Source organism: Poecilia latipinna, unplaced genomic scaffold (genome assembly GCF_001443285.1).
Source record: "Poecilia latipinna isolate Pla-1442-1.1 unplaced genomic scaffold, P_latipinna-1.0 Scaffold2179, whole genome shotgun sequence".
In the NCBI taxonomy this organism is placed as follows: Eukaryota; Metazoa; Chordata; class Actinopteri; order Cyprinodontiformes; family Poeciliidae; genus Poecilia; species Poecilia latipinna.
This window is the reverse complement of record NW_015114795.1, coordinates 3,634-25,646: the sequence shown is the minus strand read 5'-3', so window position 1 is coordinate 25,646 and position 22,013 is coordinate 3,634. Positions and strand designations below refer to the sequence as shown.

The following is a 22,013-nucleotide window of genomic DNA, read 5'->3' as shown; positions in this document are numbered from 1 at the left end:
GTTTTAAATTAATATTTTTTTAAAGCAGGGAAATTTTAATAAACTAATTTACTTAAATCAGTTTGCAATCAGCTGTTTATACAAGCCTTTAAAAACAAACCAACATGTTCAGCTCTTTTTTATTTTGAATAAACTTAAACCAGTTTTATCTAAATTTCACCTGGAGGACCTGCAGGACTTTTCCCACCACGATAATCAATCATTATGATGACAAACGGTCAGGTTTGGGTCACCGAGCCGCTTGCTGGGAATGTGATGTTAGTCAGAGCTTCAAGGAAACGACTCCTCCCTGCTCCTTCTGTCCTGTTAACACTGAAATCCTCAGAACTGATCTGCTGCAATCCTTTTGGAAAGCGTGTTTACTGTCGAAACCACTGATTTTTGTCTGATGTTTTTGCTCAAATTGCAGGCGAACTTGGCAGGAGACTAAAATGCTATCAGGACATTTTGTGGGATTTATTGTGAAAACAACAAAATGTTAATCTGAGTTGATTTTTGGCAATAAATGTGTCACTTCACTTCCATGTGCATCATCAAAAGGGCTGCACAAAATAATCGCAATCATGAAACCAACAAACCAGCTGCTTTATTATCAATATGCCACAACACAATCTAATTTATAAAGTTTGTTTTCTCTATATTTTTCTGCATTTTCTGACTGGTTTTATTTGAACAGGCCTGAAAACAAAACAACTGGGAACAATTACATTTTGAATTTATCCAACAATTTACTGCAGTGTAAGGAAAAATGGCTCAATCATGCAACCCAAGCTCATCGTTTTGTTTGTCTTCTGCTGAATGATCTGTTATCCTCATGGAAAGTGGTGCAATCACATGTTTAATCCACTAATTCCACAAACTACCTCGAATTTTCCTCCGCTGCTTCGAAAACCGAGCTTCTGCTTCCAGATCCCGCTTTCCCCCGCAGCCTCAGAGGAGCGGCGCGTCCTCGCCGCCGTGCGACCAATCACTCTGATTATGGAGGCTGGCTGTGCTCTGCCTCAGTCAGCTGTCTAAATATCAGGCCGCTGCCTTTCGCATGAGATGCAGCTCTGATTGGGTTTCAGCATCTGGACCAGGAGCTGCAGGGGAAACTTGAATTTAGGTACAGAAATGAAAACCAAACCCGAGAATTAATTTCCCCCCTCCGATCTGAACGGGTTTTCTGCTGCCGGTACCCAGTTGAGGCCGTTTCCTTGAGCTCGGCTGCAGGCTGAGCTAATGAGATGAGTCTGGGTGTCTGGTTTCAGGGCAACCTGCTCATTTTTTTCTCGGGCATGTGAGTCTATTCTTCGGGTGTCTATCCCCAGTTTATAGGGCTGTCAAGGGAGTGGTTGTCCTTTAAAAAAATACCAGATTTTCAGAGTGGAACAATAAAATGGTTTTAATTTGTTGAGGCATTGTTGTCTACAAAAGCAGGAATGACGAGTAGGAATCTTCTTAAAGCCGCTTTGAGTTCTGTTTGCTTGAATTTGAGAACAAAATAAATTTAAAAAACACTAATTTTACAGCAGAGGGTTCTACTTTCGAGGATCTGTTCTTCTGTCGTTTCCCTTGAGGATCCCTGCTGAACTTTGCCAGGTTCATTTGGCAGCCTCAAACGGCATGCCCCGTCTGGGTGTGTGTGCTTTGCCCGCATTATTCCTCCTTTTTTGTGGACAGATGAAAGTTACAGCGGGGACCTAATTGGTGTGGTGCAGCGGCGGTGCCATAAAAGCTCCCCCGCTCGTTTTAACTGCAGGCCCGCCTGCTCTAAAGCGGCTGTCTGTCTTCTGCTTTCATTTTATTCTTTTTTTTTTTTTTTTTTCCCTTCCTTTACGCAATGTCTGTGTAAAGGAAAGGCAGCAGGTCAGATTGTCTGAAGGCCCCGCTTCAGGATCGGCAACTTGCTGCTCGGTTTAAAATTACAGGGAGGGGAAAGCCGGGTCAGAGGGGAGCCAGGCACGAGCTGCGGGGAGAAGCAATACCATGTTTAATTTTACAAAATTTATGTGGGAATTCTTGCAGTTTACGTCTGTGTTTGTTTGTCTTGGCTTCTCAGTCGGCCTCTGCATCTCCCTCTGGCTGTTTAGGTGGTATGTAAAAGCCGTTCTTCTAATTAGACAGAAAGACAGCACCAACAGGGCTTCCTTCGTCTGGAGGAGAAGAAACCTTAGATGTGTCTGCAGGACTATTTACAGTTTAGCTTGACGCAGACCTGTTGGATTAACGCACGCTGCAGAACCGAACCACTGCTGAGTTTCCATGGCGATTGTTGCTTCCTTTAAGACTGGTATGTGCATGTGAAGCGAGTCCAGCGAAGCCGCAGAAAACGCTATAAAACAGGGAAGATTTGAAAGGCAAATTAACAATTTGGAGCTCATTTTGAAGTGCATGAGCAAAGAAAAGCAGCTGTGCCGAACTCAAACGATGTTGGATATTAAAGTTTTTCCTTTATGTCTCATGCAAGTGAACAATTTGTTTTTCTTGTATTAAATTCAGGCCTTACTTCAGAGTTCTTGTGTTCTTGGGGGACTCATTTTTTCGCTGATTGTGAACAACTTTCAAAACAAATCTAAAAAGAAAGCAAACAGAGAGTCTGGAAGTAACGTTTCCTGTTTAGTTTTCCTGATAAACTTCAGAAAAAAAGCAAGTCCTTCCATCCACTTTGAAGCTTTATAAACAACAACTGGACAGTTGAGCTTGACAGACAGCCCTCACCTTTTTTCTTGCACCTGTCTTCGTTTTCACTTTCTGCCCTGAGCTTAAGAGAAACCCCTGTGTGGTGTTTGATTTCAGAGTCCCAGGACGGGAACTACAAGCCAGACGTGAGCAGCAAGCCCAGGAAGGAGAGGACGGCGTTCACCAAGGAGCAAATCCGCGAGCTGGAGGCCGAGTTCGCCCACCACAACTACCTGACCCGGCTAAGGCGCTACGAGATCGCCGTGAACCTCGACCTCACCGAGAGACAAGTACGTCCCCGCTCACTCCCGGGCTCGGGCCTTACCGAACCCTCCATTAGCACATTAATGCCATGTTGTGAAAACAGAGGCGCCCTCAGGACTAGAGGAAGGCTTTTCACTCGCTACTGTGTTTTGGTAACTCTGTTGCGGGGGCTCATTGTGCTCCAGATGTGGCTGCGTCATTGGATGATCATATTCCAGATGTTCCCGTCTATTCTTTCAGGCGGGCTGCAGACGAGGTTGAAGGAAGTGCTGTCTAGCAAGTCGCTTCCCCTCTCCGAGCGTGAGCCGCTCGCTGTAAAACGCAGGCAGGTGAAATAAATAACAGGAGACAAACGCTTGGAGGAAGGAAGCGGCGCGCGGCTTGTCGTTCTGTGACACCCTTTTGGAAGCCGTAACTCACACCTAGTTGACGCGCCGCCAGTGATTTTGGTGGTTAGACGGACCGCAGATCCAACGTAAAAATCATCAGGAGTTTTTAGCTGAAGCCTTGGAGGCAAATCTAAAAGGTAAACGTGTTTGCTTTGACTTTATGTCATGCAATCCAGTCTAAACTGGCTGAAATGATCTGGATATTGGTTCCTTTGGATCACGCGTGTCAAACTCGAGGTTCGGGGGCCAACTCCGGCCCGCCATAGATTTTTATGTGGCCTGTTGTGAACTGCTGAATGTGAAAAGATGTTGAATTTAATTTTTTAAAAATTACCCATCAACTGCAAATACAGCTACTTATTAATATTTTAACAGTTCTTAGTGGGTTTTATTTACACATTTGGTATTTACAGTCTCGATATGACCCAAAATAAAAATGAATTTAACACCATTTCCTTTAGATCATTCTTCTTTATATTTTTGGATTATTCCTAATTACTCCAAAAGTGAATGCTTCAAGCAGTGGCTATCATCTCTGCTGGTGTTTTTCAAACTTTAGATTTAGCATGACATCAAAACGCATTTATTCAGAAGAAAAGCGTCTAAAATATTCAGAATAATCTCAAAAACTGGAGCACAGGACCTTTGGTTTTGTTACAGCATCTTTGTCTGTTTCTCTATGTAGGTTAGAAGAGACCAAACTCCACACTGGCACTTTTCTCCCTTTCAGTATAAAATGTGCAGATTAAGCTACTATGTGAAGCACTCCACACCAAAGCAATGCAACAGTTAGTGGTAATAATGGCATGCAGCACCTTCACTTTATTATTATCAGCAGTATGTAGAAAGTGGTATGGTACACCCACTCGTCATTTTATAGAGTAGCCATGGCAACGGACCTCATAAACTAGATGACCAGGTCTGGTTACTGGAGTCGTATCTTAAACCAGATTTTATTCATTATTTCTAAGGAGAAATTATGTAATTTTAACAGGTGGAGCAGTTTCTAGAAAAGGAATGTTTTTTATATATGTATACCAGTTTATTTTTAAGATTGTTTCGTCCAACCTGGCTACTTAACCAGCTTCTATGTTGACTATTTGTCGATTTAAATTTTTATAGATGGTCATAAGTAGAAAATCTCTGAAAAGTTCTTAAAAACCTGCATCTTTAATCCTCTTCAGTTTTTCCTTCTAGTTCAGGGCTTGTTGGACTTTGCCTGATAGACATTTAATAACAAACACCATTACATTTTTTGCTCCCAACAGGCACTAAATATATGTCACTGTGTGATAAAGAAGAGGTCAAACAGGTGAGCAAGGGGAAATGATCAGAGCTCAGTTATTTTGAAGCAAGGAGAGGTTTTGTTTCTCCGTTGGACATTTAGTACAAAGTTAACAGGAAATGAGTTGAAACATGCAGTTTTGTTTGTTTTGAGTTTCTTGGTTTGTATGTTTCTTCCTCATTAGTAAGGCAGCCTATTTAATGTTTCCTGTCAGAAAGTTTAAAACTCCACAATCTGCATTTTAAATATATATAAAAAATCAGCTCCAGTCCAAATTTCCATATATAAACTAAATTTGGTCAGGTCTTAAATTGTTGATTCATTTGTTCAGTCCTTCTTTTGCATTTTTTAAACATGTCCGTTCGTACTCTTGAAAAGGGATTAATTTATGTTTTGGGAATTAAAAATCAAAAACATTCTTGCTGCTTTCCTTTGCATGCAGGAAGCTTATGGGTAGTTAGTTAGCTATAACAAGCAAAGTCCTCAAAGCACACTGAGCTGGAATAATACTTAATATTTAAAAAGCTTAATCCAACTTTAGTGTTAAATTTAAACAATAGAAGTCTTTATAAAACACTTAAACTTACTAAAACTGGCAGATTCTCTAGTTTTCTCTCTGTTAGTGACATTTGTCAGAAGGAAGTCATTTGCTTCTCTCTGCAGAAAACTCCACCTGCACTGAACGCTAAAACTAAAATATGTCTCTTATCTCAGACAGGCAGAAGGATGTCTGATGAGTAGCCAAAGAAACTACAGATGCATCTGCATGTGTATTTCCAAAAACGTGTCTAAGGAAGCATTAGAGATGATCCTGGACAACTGAAAGTTAGCCAGTGACGGGAAGTCTTTACGAGGAAGTAAAAATAAGGAACCGACAGCTAAAAAACTAAAAATGTATGTTTGGACACCAAAAAGGAAGGGAAGAAAGAGTATCTGTCTTCAAAATGTGAAGCTAAAATACGTATTTAACTTGTCTAAAGCGGTATTAATGCACCAGAATCAAAACTAAGATTCAGTGTGCAAAAAGTTTTAATTTTTTAAAAAGCAAAACACCTTTCAAATTAAAATTCTTTGTATTTCCACTAAATTTGAACCTTTTAGCTAGAATTAGCAAGATTTCTCAACCAATGACAGGATAAAATCTGCTTTTCACGTAGAAATACTCTTAAAAGGCAAAACAAGACAAATAAAAATATAGATGTAAGATTCCAGATTTTATCAAATTAAATGTCCAATGGGGCAAAAAAATAAAATTAAAGAAGCTCTACTTATCATTTCCTTTTCTTCATTTAGATCCTCGAGTATTAAAAGTAGAAGGTCGCTGTGCAGATTCAAGATTCTCAGATCATGACTCAGAAAAATCCGTCTTTTCTGGCAGGTTTTAAGGGATTTTCAAAGTAAAGCAAAGCTCTAAAGACACCTGCAAAGTCCAGCTCGGAAAACGTCACATGCGTCATAAAGTTTTGAAGTAACGCTCCCCTGTCGGTTCAAATTATAAAGTTTCAGAAGCTGAGAAGAAAGAAAACTCCGATCGATTCAGCCAGCGTGCTAGCAGAGGGCACAGGGTTTGCCATCCTGCAGCGCTCTCCCACATTGTTGCAATTAATCTTCCAGTGGCATCAAAATGTGGTGCATATTGTGCCATAGGTTGCCTGTGTGTGAGCGCACGCAGCAGGGGACTCTGAGGTAAATACTGGCATTAGAATCGGTTGGCCTGACTTATGCTGCGTGAGCCGTCTGGAGAAATTCGATGGATTTTTAATGTGCTTTGGAGGCTGTGAAAGCTGGATTATTTTTGAAGAGGCGTCAGAAAGCAGAAACATCTCGCATGGTGGAAGTCTGACCATTTTAGATCCTGGCAGAAGTTAACAGAAAATCCAACCTAGCCCTGGTAATATTACCACTTTAGTATTAAAATCTAAAACCCATTACTCCTATTAAAATAAAATTAGAGCAGCTTATTTAATTTCTGCCTCCCTGCTCACGCTGCACTGTTTTTACTGGTAGATTTTATGTAGCTGAAATGTGTTTAATGGCTCATTTTTTGGTCCACAGACCTCTGAGTATTGGATGCAGATTGATGTCATCATACACGTGAAGTCGGGTCGCTCAGAGAATCTGAATTTCCCCAGTTTGCTTCGAAAGCGACGGGTTTGTGTGACATCAGAGCCAGAAACGTGTCGCCGCCTCAGGCTTGTAAAGAATCCGCTCAGATACTCGGCACCCCGTCCGTTCAAGACAAACGTTTGCGTTGTCGACTAACTTCCTGAGCATGTGATGGCTCCGCTCCCCAAAAATAAACCCACCTCCCCCTGTGTCAAAGGGGACTCTCCTCCCGCCCTCCAGGGCCCGGAGGCGGCTCTCTGCAGCTCGATGTGTAAACCGTTTTAAGCAACAGCTTAATCATCAAATACGGGAGAGACTGTTGAGTCAGGGAAAAGCAGGTAGACGCCCCGTGGCAGGTGGAGCCGCATGTCCACATATAAAGGCATCGGGTAAAGAAAGTACACCCCGTTCAATGTCAACGCCTTACAAGTTTAAATCAAAGAAAAAGACGCAAACAAATCAGAATTAGCGTTGTTGAAACAACAAAATCAAAATGGTTGTGCAAATGATGTATGTTTGCAGATGTAGTTCATTAGTTGATCATCATAAATGTTGATAAAATCAGTTTTCTGCTGAGGAACGTACAGATCAGAGAAGCAACTGCTGCTATCCACCAATCTTGGAAGGGTTATAAGGTCATGAGGTCATCTCAGGTTAAATTGTTCTGCAGGGAAAATTTTTATTTGAAAGGAAAATATTTCAGATCAATTCACGTGGTCTGCCAACTCCGACAGTGAAATACTCAGAGAAATTGCCAAAAACCCAACAGGTTCTTCTCAGGATGTAGGGCTCTTTGTAAAGCTTAGCAATTAAATTGGTTGGCCCAGTGGTCTGATTCATGCTGGACAGGATGTTTTGGAGAAATCTGATCAATTTCAAAATCAAAGGTCAATATAGGAAGGACTATGAGGTCATGAGGTCATCTCAGGTTAAATTGTTCTGCAGGGAAAATTTTTATTTGAAAGGAAAATATTTCAGATCAGTTCATGTGGTCTGCCAACTCCGACAGTGAAGCTCAGAGAAATTAAAAAAAAAAAAAAAAATCCAAGGTAACAGCTTGGTAATAAAATCAATTGGTCACAAGGATTGATTCATGCTGTTAAGTTTTGGAGAAATTTGATGATTGCATCTAGAGGCTATAAAAACGAAATCTTTTAAATAATAAAATGCAAGGCAGATGTGGAAATGAAGCATGCTGCATCCCCATCAATCTGGGAAGGGTTGAAAGGTCAAAGGTAACCTCAAAGAGACATAAAAGTATTTTTAAGCGACAAATGTTCTTTACAAGCTGAGATCGTACAATTCAGAGAGAAGTGGCAAAAACCCAGGAGCGTCATTTCATTCTCTACAGGCCTCAAAAATTCACATGATCGATGTTAAAGTTCCTGACAGGACAATTAAAAAAGGACCAATAGACCTCAGAAGGAATGTGCTTTGGACAGACCAGACCCATTTGGACCGGCACCGTCGTCAGGCAGAACAGACTTCACACCAGCCGACATTTATGGAGGCGGGGGAACTGGGTTTGTTTTGTAGCTGTAGGACCAGAGGATGCTGCAGTTTCCGAGCTGACCCTGAACTCCTCGCCAGGGTGAAGCCTTCGAACTGCAGAATTACTCCAAATCTTCCCTGCAAAGAAAGAAATCAGGGTTTTCTGATCACAACCAAAGTTCAGTGATTTGACCTGAAAGGAGCAGAAATCTGCAAACCTCTGATTTTCATTCGCTCCGTTTTTATTTTACGCTCATCATTATTGTTTGCTCTTGTCAGCTGAAAATTGACTAAGCTGGAATATTTACAGAAATGTTTATTAATGTGCAAACACATTAAAGGACAGTGTGGGGATGATAAGGTCATACAGAAAACAACAGTTATTCCTACTAAAGGTTGCAGCTACTGCTTGACAATTTATCGCTTTGTTTTTCATGGAAAATGTTTCAATTTTTGCTTTATTTATTTTTAAACTAAATATTTATGATACCTTGTCTTTACACTTGACGGTAAATTGTAAAACTTATCTTTTTATTATTTTGGTTCATCCTGGTATCATGTGTAAAACCCTACACCAGAAAGGGAGATTTATTTTTATTTATTCACCAGTTGGAGATGAGAAATTACGCTGGTGTATTAGGGCTATTCTAGATGAGGAAGGAAAAAAGGAGGTATTCATTTCCACCAGAAAACTCAAACATTTTAAGATTCATCTTAGAAATTTTCTAGAAAAGCAAAAACATTTCTCAGATTGAAAAGTCAAAACATTTGCTAGAAAATTTTCAGAAATTTTGAGGTTAATTTCAGGGGGTTTCTGGAAAAACAAGAAAATTTCTGATTTTCTAGAGTTGAAAATCAGCTGGAAAAAAGTTGACCTTTTTGAATTCTGAGATTAATCTCAAAATTTTTTTAAATTTCTAGCAAGTTTTCACATTTTCAAGCTCACAAATGTCCTTGTCTTCTTATTTTTTTCTTTTTGAAAATTTCTGAGAATAATCTAAAAATTTCTGAGTTTTTTCGACCAAATGTTCGACTTTTCAAACTCAGAAATGTTTTTGTTTTCTTTCCAGAAGATTTCTGAGACTGATCTCAACATTTGAGGGGTTTTTTTCCTAGCAGCTTTTTTGACACTTGGATGTCAGAAATGTCCTTGTTTTTTGTAAAACATTTTTAAGAATAATCTCAAAACTTCGTTTTTTCTAGCAATTTTTTGACTTTTCAAACTCAGAATTTTTTTAAAAGAAATTTTCTAAGATTAATCTAAAAATGTAATTTTTAAAAAAAGCTAATTTTCAACTTTTGAAACTCATACATTTTGTTACACCATTTCTGAATTTTTTTTGGGGGGGCGTAGGGCAAAAATGAACTTTTTTCACCTACAAAGACTCTAACACATATAGCATGGTAGTGGCTCTAATGGAGGATTCTCATGGATTTAAAGCTTTGCTCCCTTTGCAGGTGAAGGTGTGGTTCCAGAACCGGAGGATGAAGTGGAAAAGAGTGAAAGGCGGCCAGCAGGGGGCGGCAGCTCGCGAGAAGGAACTGGTGAATGTGAAAAAAGGAACGCTTCTGCCGTCGGAGTTCTCCGGCATCGCGGCGCTGCATCATTCGACGGACTCCTTAGCCAACGAGGACAGTCATGACAGCGATCAGAGCTCCGAGCACGCTCACTTATGATGGACGCCAACCCTTATCCGCCTCGTTGGCTTCCTCAGAGGGAACTGCTGTTGGATGATCCGCCGCCACCGTCACGCGACGACGCTAAACGAGTGTACAAACGCAGAGGAGTGAAAAAATAGCTGTAGGCATCGTGTAAATTTGAAGAACTGAGGACATTCGATGAAAGTTTTATTGATAAATGACAGAAAAAGGGCAAAATGCAGTACTTTGAATAAGTATTTGAACCTTTGCAGATTTCTTGTTTTTAGTTTTTTTGTCACACATAAATCAGATTTTTTTTAATATCAAACAACCTCAGTAAATAATAAAATATATACATATTTTACATTTATGATTTATTTAGGGAAAAATACTCCACAAGCATCCAGCATTTGTGTTAACATCCAGCATTGTGGAGGAATTTTTTCTCACTCTTATTCCAGAAACATTTATTGTCTTCAAGTCTAACCAGCAGCCATGACAGCATCCAGACCAGTCCAGAATTTGACTAGGCCACTCCACAATCTTTGTCTTGTTTTTTGAAGCATTCAGATGCGGATTTTATATATTTCAGATCAGAAAAGCCCCAGATAATCACACAACCACCATGTTTGAAAAGGGTTTCTAAGTCTTTACCAATAGATAAATGTCAGCGATTTTCTCTTTCATTCTTGAATTTCTTTAGACTTTTGGCCTGCTTCATCTTCTATTTAAGTAATTTCCAAAGATTTTGATAAATCATTTCATTGTTGACGTATTACTGAGAATGACTTGGACTTATTTTTTTCAGTTTAATACATAAATTCATACATTTTATATTACCTTTGATATAAGCACTATTTATATGATTTGAAAACTTTACATGTGACAAAAAAAGAAGAAATCTCTATGGAGACAAAAACTGTTTCACTTCGCTGCGTCTTCATTATGGAAATTGACTAAAAAAGTAAATAAACTGTTAACATTCCATGTTTTGTCCCTTTGCAGGAGCAGCCTGAAGCTTTGATTTGCACTGTTGAACCTTAAGTCTGCGCCTCGATTGGTTCCTACTGTTTAAAATGTAAATTACGCTGTAATTAAGTGTTTGACTCAACCAGGTGCCAGGAAATCTGATCTGCCTTGCAAATATGAGTGATCTGTAAATAACTGTTAGTCTTGTCTTACCGTAACAATAAGCCTATACCCAGACTCTTCAGCTCATGCAGTAATGCACACTGACGGCTCGTTAGCTGGCGTTTTTCTGCCTGAAGATGACTTTTTCTTGTTGTTTTTTGCAAATGATTTGAAACCTGAAGCAGGGGACAGTTGCAAATTGAATAAAACTTTTAAGAGTGGTTAATGAAGTTTCTTGAAAAAAAGCTTATTTTTCCTCCCCCTCCACCATTTCTGCAGCTTTTTGTCCTTCATCCCGTCTGATGGATTCCACCAAGTGAGGCTAAAATAAATTAAACACTGCAGAAAGTGCAGAAAGCTGGCGATGTGGGCGCATGTTAAATTCACCTTCGCCCGAGGGCCGGTGCCGGGGACTCCTGCCAAGACTCGATAGAACCCACAAAGGATGGGATCCGGTTACCAAATCCAGTTGAAAATAATTTAGTGTCTTGATCTCATCTTTCACCACGTTGTGATTGTGCATGCTAATTTGTCTTAGAGGCACCTCACACGGTATTTGAGGTTTATAATTTTTTTCCTTCCAGCCCCTGCAGGCATAACTCGCTGATCCTGAATTGGATCCAGCTTTCTTTCTTTTTTCCTTTTTTTTTTTTTTTTTTTGCGTTACCACTGCAGATTATTCACAAGTGTCGAGGGCTCCCCTGTTTTTCCATTCGGCTTTAAATTTGAACAAACAGTATTTGTAACCGCACACAAATGTGCTCTTGTTAGTTCTACTGCAGCCCCCAACTCCTGACTGTCAGCTGCCGTCTTTACAACAAAAATGTAAGTATATCTGTCCTGAGAGGAATTAGTGTGTACCTTTAAACACATTTAAAGGGCAAGTCGTCCTACTTTAACCTTATGAAGAGCAAAAACATTAAAACTGAATAAATTATTCCAAATTTTCCTGGCTTGCTAGGATTTGAGAATTTGTTTCAGATTAAATTGTTTATGCCTTTTCATGCTTGTGCTTGGTTTAATAAAATAGCACAATATTGATAAGTATAATGAGAATATTAATTAAAAAGGACAGATAGAAATATTAATTTACTCCTTTTAAAAGTTGCAAGACTTGAATTTTCCCTAACGCCTTGCGTTTTTTTTTGTTTTTTTTTTTTTTGCCTTGCGTTGTTATAATTAATTTCCGGGATTATCAGTCGACATCATGCTGAGTCAGCAGTCACTCTACTGCGCATGTCTCCTTCGAAACGCAGGCGAGAATACATTATTCTAATTATTCTAAACAGATAAATAATAAACTGTTTACAACTAGGGTAATCAAATCATTTACAACTCACAGCCAGCGCAGATCTCTCCGCTTTGCGGCATCTGCGGTTATCAGGTTTTATTTTTAGCACATGGATTCTGTACTTTCCCTTCAATTCGCAGCATTTTTTAATTTTTTTAAGGCTCAATTTATCACCTGCCTTGATGGATGCAGCTACATCTTCATTGTAAACAAACTAAGACATACTTTTATTTGTCTTTTGCACGCTAAATATGAATTCCGTTTTTTACCGTGATTTTTTACCGTAACTTGCTAGCAAGTTAATATCTGATGTTTGGGCTCATTTTCGCTCGTCATTTATCGACTCACCTGCATCTAATGCGGGTCCTTAATACGCACCTCATTCACTAATGTCAATTTAGTAGCATAACTAGATTTTATCGCGCTGAGATAAACAGATGTAGTCCGCTGACTGACAACATGCTAGCTAATGTTAAAACATTAATACAAGATTAATACGGGTAACTATGGCAACCAGCGAACGCAGACCAGTCCGGTTGCGCGCGCATCCGCTCTGTTTACAAGCAAAAATTTCCCTCTAAACTCCGCAGCATTGTGCACCAATGTATTCAAATGCCACTAATTATTTTTTGTCTCATTTGGCCACTTATCTGTTTTTTCCACGCAACTAAATAATAAAATATTAAACAGATAAATAATAGAAAACAATAATAAATGCTAATAAACAGTAATTTAATAATAATTTCTCTCATCTCATTCACTGACAGACTTAATATCAGCATTTCAAAATGTTTCCTGTTACAATTTCATTCCACTTTGGCTTGTGGCTAAAAGATATTCAGTCGGTGTAAATTATTGTGAAATTGAGCATGAAGTACATGCGACAAAAATGTATTTTACTTTTTGCTCTTTAACTCATTTAAAATCAATAGCTTTGATGACAGATCTGTATTTTATGCTATGTGGTCCTATTAAAGTAGAAGTTTGTTTATGAAGAGTGGAAAGTCATCTCAGGGCGTTATGGAAAGAGGAAAATTATCTGTTTTAATCCTTTTGCTGTGCATAAAGTTCAAATTAGCTCAGTTAGAATTAAATTAACCTTACATAAATTTTAACAAAATTCAAAGTGAAGAATAAATGAAAAATAAAGTGGAGGTTATCATGTTTACATCCAGAGTGATTTACACAAAGGGAAGATAGAAAGACAATAAAGTATAAAGTAACCACATAAAAGAAAAACAGATGTTAAAATTCAACTATTTTAAGTGTAAACAAGGTCTTCAAATGGTTCATTAGTCTTCGATCAGAAGCTGCTTTAAACAAAAAAAATTTCATTCCTGATGTAAATAAACCATCAGTTTCTTCACATATGACGTTTTCAGGGAGCTAAACGCTGTTTTGAACTTAATTAAGGTTTAGTTTTGGTTCTGGGATTGCTGAGTAAGTAAGTCTCTGAAACCAGGAGCGATCTACAGACCTGATAAGCAACTCAGGGATGTTGGTAAAATCCATTCAGAGTCAGAAATTCCAACTGGCCAGTGGGAGAAATCCAATGGACTGAACCAGGAATTGGATTTCCCAGTTGGAACTGGGAGACGCTCCAGCTACTTCCGTCATTTCAATATGGCCGCTCCTTGCATCAACAGTTGTGAACTATGGTGGAAACATGTTTATTTTACAAACATACTTAAGAGTGTATATAGTTCCTTCAACCCTAAACTGAATAAATTAAAAAGTGGCGTTTGATTCTTCCTTAACATAGCCTGATATAAACTGTCATTAACCTTCCCGCTGACTCTGACTGGGCGTTTTTGTTCACTGATGTTCTCTTCACAGGACAGCTGTTGCTACACTGAGATCCACACTCTCTATTTTACAAGCAATTAGCCACGATTTTCAGACTTTTAGCTACAAGAACATTTAAAACCATGTAACATTTTTAGCAAAATTCCCAATTATGTGTTTTTCTTATTGGTCTACCACATAAGAACCCAATAAAACACATTGAATGTTTTGGTTGTAATGTGACAAAATGTGAAAAAGGGCGTGAACACTTCATATATAATCCTGCAACTATTCCAACCCACAGAAGGTTTTGTAAACCTTATAGAGAAAAAAAAGTGTATGAATTTGTGCTGCTTTAGTTGATTGGTTGCACTTGTGGTTTGATACTTGGTCTTGTGACATTTAATGATATTAAAGCTGAATGTGCATGACTTTATCTCCTGCAGCTAACAGAACAGATCTGAATCATGGTTACATCACTTTATTGATTAAATCACATCTGTCTCTGTGCTGTGTATTACAAACAAATCCACAGTTGTACAAGCTGTTATTAAATATATACATTAAAATAACTTTTCAATGTTAAAATCTATGAAAAAGAAAAAGTCCTGCTTGGATACCAGTACATAAAAACACTGAAATATGAAACTTCATTTTTTTTCTTTCAGAATTTCGTCAGTGATTCACGAGTTTCATATTTACAGCATGAAGCGTGGAAAAAAAAAAAAAAAAAAACAGCACCGTGACAAACAGCTACAATGTGACAAGGTGGAGTGACATCCTCCCCTTCTGCAGAGCTCCAACATTTCCGGCAACTTCCACAGATAAACTTCAACAGGAGCCAGTTTGCACCGCGGATTCTCGCGATAAAACTGATAGCGTGATTTACGTGAAGAACCCTGGCGTCCAAAGGTAAAAGTGGCGTCCTGAGAAATCTGGATTAACAGGTGGATAAGGGCAGAGGCAGGACCCAGTGGGCGCTTTAAACCCGTCACAGTGTTTTATTTTTTTATCATTTCGGAACTTTATTCAGCAGCTGGTTCCGGATCCGTGTCACAGCTGACCTACTTTCCCTCCTGCGGAAGTTAACAAAAACAAACGGAAGGAGTTTAAAAGGTGACACGCTAGAGATTGAGCGCTGTGTGCGCAGCGGTGAGAGTTTGCTGCAACACCTGCACAGGTAAACAAGAGTCCCGGCCATGGCTGCAGCGGCGGGGTCCGGTTCCGTTTCCAGGGGTCTCCGGGCCATGTTTTTCATGCTCACTCCAAACGAATCCTCCTTTGAGAAAGTGGAGGAAGTGCCTCAGTATGTTCAGCAGGTGGGTGGACGCTGCTTTCCCTAAAATGAAAACATCTGTAGAAGTAAATTAAGGTAATTTTTCAACTTTAGAGACTTTATGAAGTCTCTTAACAAACAAAACAGTTTCATCTGGATGAGCATCAAACATAAAGTTTGTAGGTCAAAAGTTAAGGCAGCTGATTATATATTTCAGAATCTAAAATTTATAGTTGGTATATTGCGCTTGCATCTTAATTTAAACTGTAAAAAATACAAACATTTGTGTTTGCATGATAAAATTTTTACTTGTCTTCAGGTAAATCAGAAATAGTTTTTGGTTGACTGGAGCATCTATAAGATGGTAATATTCTGTGTACATTGAAATCAACTTTTTGAAACATCGACTCCTGGGAAATAAATTGTTTTTGTGGGGAAATAACAGGCAGTTTGACGTCAAAATGACTTTGTTTCTCATCTATTCTTGAAGTTCACCAGACCGGGACATGATTTGTTGCTTCCTGAGATCCTCCAGCCTACTTCATGTTGTCAGTCAGGTTCTGTTTCTGAGAGATTTATTAATTTATTGGATTTATTTATTTATTTGATTTTGGAGATCTGAGAGGAATCAGATGTGGGTGTGGCTGATAAAAATGAACTTAGTTTTCTACATGTTATGGTTGATCTCTGTTCATTTAAGTAGGCGTGTTACTTTTCCACACTGTAAAAACACAAAATATTACCAAGTGTTTTTGGTCTGGTTTCTAAATCTTTGTACACTTGAAATAAGCAAGATATAGAAGATTGTTTTAAGTCAGTAAATCTTTACTACTGATAAAAAAAAATGTTTTTATAAGTGAAATATAAATATGATATGAGAAAAATGTCTTGTTCCACTACAAGATTATTTTAAGTGTACTAGGATATTTCCACCAGAACAAAACCAAAAATACCTGGTTAGATTTTGTGTTTTTACAGTGCACATATGGCCAGGCTGGCTTGTACAGGCTTTTTAAATTAATAATTAAGCCTTTTGACAAATGAAATCACGTTTTTAATCCACTATTTGTGTTTTCTTGTGTTACCTTTGGTGATTTAGTGTCACAGATAATGATGAGAAATTATTTGAATATGCTTTTACTGACAAAATCATTTAGCGGTGCCACCAAACATAAGAGTTAGCTTTCCACCTTGTCATTGTAACATCATTCCCAGCTGCAAACTCCAACTTCTGCCATAACTAGGAAGCAGGTCTGGTGTTCAAGTCTTTCTCAGCAACAGCAAATGAACCAGAGCAATGTTTGTTTTATACCATTTTGAAATATTTTCAGTTTATTTCAGATTTGCAGCCATATATTCTCTTTCAACCCCTCCATACTCTCAAGACTGCTGGTGTAAAAACAACTTGAGTTATTTTGTGAAGTTGATTTAACCCATTGGCTGAATGCAGCTTTAAACATGCTTTCCTCCAGGATTAACTTGTATTTAGCTGTACCCATCAGTTTCTTTGTCTTTGCTGGAGAAAAGCATCGAAAATTTGATTCCAAATGACCAAAAGTTTGATAATCTGAAATGTTAATGGTGAAAAGACAAGCGGTTGATACTAAAGACCAAACAAACTTTCCAGCAAAGTCAGAAAAATTTATATTTTTGTCTTATTTTCCAGGTTGTATTCGGTTTAGTACAAACTAAATATGAAAAATAAATCTCTACATAACATTGACTATTTATATTGCATACATTATTTTTTGTTTTAATCCTTGAAATCTAAATGTTGTGCACAGGACAACTTTAAGATTCCCAAAACACCGAAAATGTTTTGAATTTTTTTCTACCGGAATAAAGTTATAAAAAATATCAAACTGCTTCATACAATCTGCATTCAACCTTGCATAATTCAGTGCTGATTTAAAAACTCTGTTGAATATCTTGACTTGGAGCTTATGGCCTTCACATGACATTAAGACCGTGCCATGAAATCAACAATCAGTCAGAGAGGGGATGATCTGTGCAGAGGTTAATCAAAAATGCTGGAGGATCCCCATCATGAATGGTGGAGCATGAGAGCTCACAGTCCGCCTTAAAGGAGCAGAAAACTTCTGCACAGCCGTGGAGAGACTGTGGTGGCCCATAATCACGCTGAGAGCATATCTGGGTTCTGGAAAAACATAAAAACCGGACCGACCAAAGTGGCTTTGTGCCAATGCTCCTACCTCGTCTGCAGCAGTCCAGCCTTTGGACGTGGCTGCTGTGCCCGTCTCATTCCACCACTGGTGGAAACCAGAACCTTGCATATTACGATCCATGTGTGCTGGACCCGTGTGGAATAGCGCTCCCAGCTCGGAAAATCGGCTACACCAAATTGGAGCCTGAATCCTTTGAAGTGGAGAAATTTTGTGACGTAGGTCAACAATTTCTCACAATCTTAGTAATACCAAGGAATCAGAGTGATGGGAATTATGGGTAAAAAGTTGAGTAGCGAGTCATCATTGAACGCTTTCCTATGTGGAAAAGTGTTGAGTCATGGAGTCTCGTGAACGGAGACAAATCAGACGTGATTTTTATTTTTTTTGACTCGTTATTCTCCACAAACTGCCTCCAAATCGTAAATGTTCTGGAGTTGCTTTCTCATTTTAAGCTCTTTTCATAGATTTTGAATTCGATACAAGTCAGGTGATTTACTGGGTATTACTTTCTGTCTCTGAAGCCAGTTAAGAGTTTTTTTGGCTGTGTGGTTGGGATTATCATCTTTGGAGCTGCACACTTGATTCATCTTCAGATTGTTCTCAAGTAGGTTCTGGTTCGTTTCTCCATTCATCTTTCCTCAAACCACCATATTCCTTACCTGTAAACTTATTCTTTGGTGTTGGGTTTTCGGGGTGAAGCCCAGGACCTTTCTTCTTCCAAACAAGGTTAAACGTCTAAAGAGTTTATCTTTAGCCATAAGTGACCAGACTGTATCCGTCGTTTATATTTAACAGCCATGGCTATTTTATGGTGAAATGGAAGTTGTTAATGATTGGGATAAAGTTCATATCACAATATATATCACAATATGATTTGTATAAAATTTACCATAGAAATGAAATCACATACTGAGTGGAATGTATCTATTTGTATGTGTTAAAACTCGTTTGTGCATTTTGTTTCTACGTAATATTTTATGTTGCTGCCTATTATTGGTAATGATGGACAGCAGCTTAATCTCAGTGGTGACCAACTGGTTAAATCAAACTTACATGAAAATATGTCTTTATATAGAAGCACAAAACCTTAATATAATGGATGTCTGTGTCAAATCCTGCTTTTATTCACAGAGTTGCAACTGGACCTTGCAGTTAGCTGCATTGCTGGTATTCAAACACATTCTGTGATTTAAGGTGGTAAAATAAATCGCTTGTATTTCGTCTCTTCCATGCACTTTGCAGATTACGTTTTTCTGCTCCTGGTTTGACTGTTTAGCCCTCCTAAAGGCTAAAGAGAAGGGGTCATTCGGACCCTACATGTTTTTTACTCTGTTTGGTCCGGCACGGTTGCACTGTGCGCTCTTACAAGGTTTTCTTTTTGTGGTTTTGGAAAGACCGTCAGACCGTGCCATCTGCTGTGCTCCTCCTGAGCATCGCACTAAGACCCCTGGAGGGTTAAGAGACGGGGTCCATTGGACCCAGCGAGCTTTATTCTGTGCGCTTCACGACAAGGGTCCTGACCTTATACCCCTTGCTTCCCTGCTGTCTGACCGTGACATCTACCGCCTCCTCCTGTGCATCATGCTTAGACCACGGGATGCTAAACCCGTTTTACGTTTTATGCACCTTTTTAACGGGTTTTTCCCGTGCTCTCTCATTCACTCTCCTTCTTGCTTCCTCTGTTTTGATGGCGGATGTTATGTCATCAACAAGCATCACCGCGGTTAGCCGGTAGACTGGAGATCTCTATCATAGGACAAATTTCTATCATTTCTACTCTACTGCACACCGTTTATTTCGCGCATTCCTACTGGACTATGGCTACAACATTCAGACGCTTAGAAACGAAGCTCTAGTTATTTGCATCGGCACGTTTTGCAGAGTCTTTTTTAGCTTTTATCCAATAACTCAATACTTTGGTAATGAAAAACCTTTTTGTAGACCATCAGTTAATATTTTACCACTCCTGAGGAATACTTTCTAAACATTGACAGATTTCAGTGAATTTCTTGGCTTTTCTACTTAATTTGTATTTTTTTTTATTTCATAGAATGTGTGGATTACTTGGTTTGTTCCTGACACTTGGTGTAAATTCAAAATCAGTAGCAACAGAAATGCACCTTCATTACCTATTTTGCCTGCAGTATAACATGCAGCTCACATATTTATGTTTAAGTTGTCTTTTTCTTGGTTTCATCAACATGTCTCTTGGAAAGTAGTAACACCTTTGGGGCAGCTCAGTTAGTCTGATTCAGGATCTATAGAGGCAGCCACACAGAAAACCTCACTGCCCAGATTAGGGTGATGGTAAGGAGGCCTTCTAACAACAAAGTCTTGGCGTTTATTACCAAATTAAATTAGTTAAAATCCTGGTGGACATGCAGAAATCTGGTCATTTGCTGCAACAATCACACAACAAGAACACTATACAAAAACCTGGTCTCTAAACTTTGAGTTGAGACATTTTTGTGTTTGAGATAAGTTGCATTATTTTGAGAAAAATGTAAAGTGGTTTCAGTTTACTTTAGTTTTGCGATTGTAGGACTTGGTTGAAATCTTTCTAACTCGAGTTCAAACTCCAGTTCTTTCTGTTTTTAAAGTAGGTCAACTTATAAACAGAAAGAGCAAACATAAATTTAATGGAAAGTGGTAAAACTTTAACTTTTCTCAGTGGCATGAACTCCAGCTCCAGTTTATTTCAGCAATGACTAAAATATCCTGAAACAACCTTCTTACTACTGTCTCTTGTTAAATAAATTACAATGTGAGTGTCAGATATATGTAACAACGGATTATAATTACCAGACAGAAATTATTTGAATCCATCTTAATTTACACAAGAAACTGTTAATCAGTGAGTTTTTGGACAGGGAGAGAGTTTGCCTGGAAGAACCTCATGAGTTTTTTTTAATCACACTAAAATTAAAAAGCAATGAGCTAAAAAGACAACAGAATCGTTGGAGAGGATGTGGGAAAGTATTGATCCTTCTCAGAAACGTCACTTAATCATTCGAGGCGCCATGATGGGCGTCAGAAGTGAGGATTGGGAGTTTTGAACAGAGCGACTGGAATTGTTTTCCAAAATTGTTTTTGCCAGTTTATTCGTGGCTTCTACTTGTTGGAGTCGAACTAATTTGTCTGTGAACGTAACACACCTGGTTGGGCGTATAGACGGCGGGATTTAAAGAAGTTGGAATGGAAACAGCTTAGAAACCGACCCGAACCTCCTCCTTCCTGACATGTTGATCAAATTACCAACTTTACCTGAATTCACACCGTATGATTGTCGCCATGGTTACTAATGGTTAGACATACCTTCTCCATAATGTGGTATTTGATATCTTTCTAATAAATGCTTAGTTTATTAATCTTGTCTTGTAAAAAGTGTTCACTGCAAATCTGCAGTTACACCGAGGGGTGACAGTCCTCATGATGAACAGCTGCTGTCCATCACCGCCGCATCTTTTCTCATTAAAAAATATAAAATAAGTTTGGTTTACATCCTTGTTTGTGCAGTCGACCACGCAGCACCTTGTGACTGTTTTTAAAGGTGCAATATTAGGCTACAGATTTCTGTTTTTAGACCAGCTTCAAAGGATCATTGGTTGTTTTGACGTCCGTCATGGCGGAGTGGGCGGAGTTCTGGAGAGCGTGACGTCACGGGCAAAGGGTCAATATGCGCAATATTGAAATATTTTAGGAAATGACCGTGAATAAAAAAATAGGATATGATCTGTGTCGTAATATGCAAGTTTTAGGATACAAAGTTCCATTAAAACCAGAAGTATATTGGAGGAAAAACAATTAAAAGGAAGTAGAAACACCATTGAGGAGCCAATGGGCTGCAATAGCAGAAAAGATGTTTATAATGGAGAAACTGACACATAAGTCGTCTACAAGAAGCAAAAATGGGCAAAAAATGGCCAAAATAGACATTTTACATAGAAAGATGGACATAAATGTTGTTAGCAGGCAAGTAGTTTAACGTGTCGTATATCTTCTGGATTAAAGCAATGCAAATCAATAAGCTACAAAAAGAAGTAATGACAGTCAGTAAATAAAACAATAATATTAAATATTTAAAAAGTTTTCTACAGTTTGTTGGGTGCTGGACGGTTGCGGCTCAGAGCTGCTAATGCTTTTGATCGCCGTCCGTAAAGATTTCTCCTGCAGAGCGTTCCTTCGACCAGAGCAGGTTGTGATGCAGCTCAACAGGATATTCTCAAAAGACTCGTTCACAAAACAGCTTTGTCAAACAGCTGCCAAAACAAAAGCCTCTCTGAATTTCCTTTGGCCCATAAATCACCAATCAGAGCAGCAATACCCTGCAGACATGAGAAGTTTCAAAAATCAAGGCAACGCCATGGAACCAAAGGAGGTGCGGTTGATTTATTGCATTACCTGAAATGTGTAACGTCTTCTGTTTTAAAGAGTAAAACACATCAGCAACATGTGATGCTTTATTGGTTTTGTTCAGCTACTCAGCAGATTCCTCAGAGTACAGTTA

At 38.7% G+C, this 22,013-nt stretch overlaps 1 protein-coding gene across 3 annotated transcripts in view; it reads left to right on the top strand.

The window, feature by feature from the left end:
* The window catches only part of LOC106936597 (homeobox protein MOX-2), a 53,662-nt gene extending 42,468 nt beyond the window's left edge, over nucleotides 1–11,194 (top strand). For all 3 annotated transcript variants that reach the window (XM_015017705.1, XM_015017703.1, XM_015017704.1), the window contains 2 exons: nucleotides 2,779–2,951; nucleotides 9,655–11,194. In XM_015017705.1, the coding sequence (XP_014873191.1) occupies nucleotides 2,779–2,951; nucleotides 9,655–9,873 (392 nt within the window). In that variant the 3' untranslated portion in view covers nucleotides 9,874–11,194. The remainder of the gene's footprint in view (nucleotides 1–2,778; nucleotides 2,952–9,654) is intronic.
* Nucleotides 11,195–22,013: the final 10,819 nt, after the last annotated feature.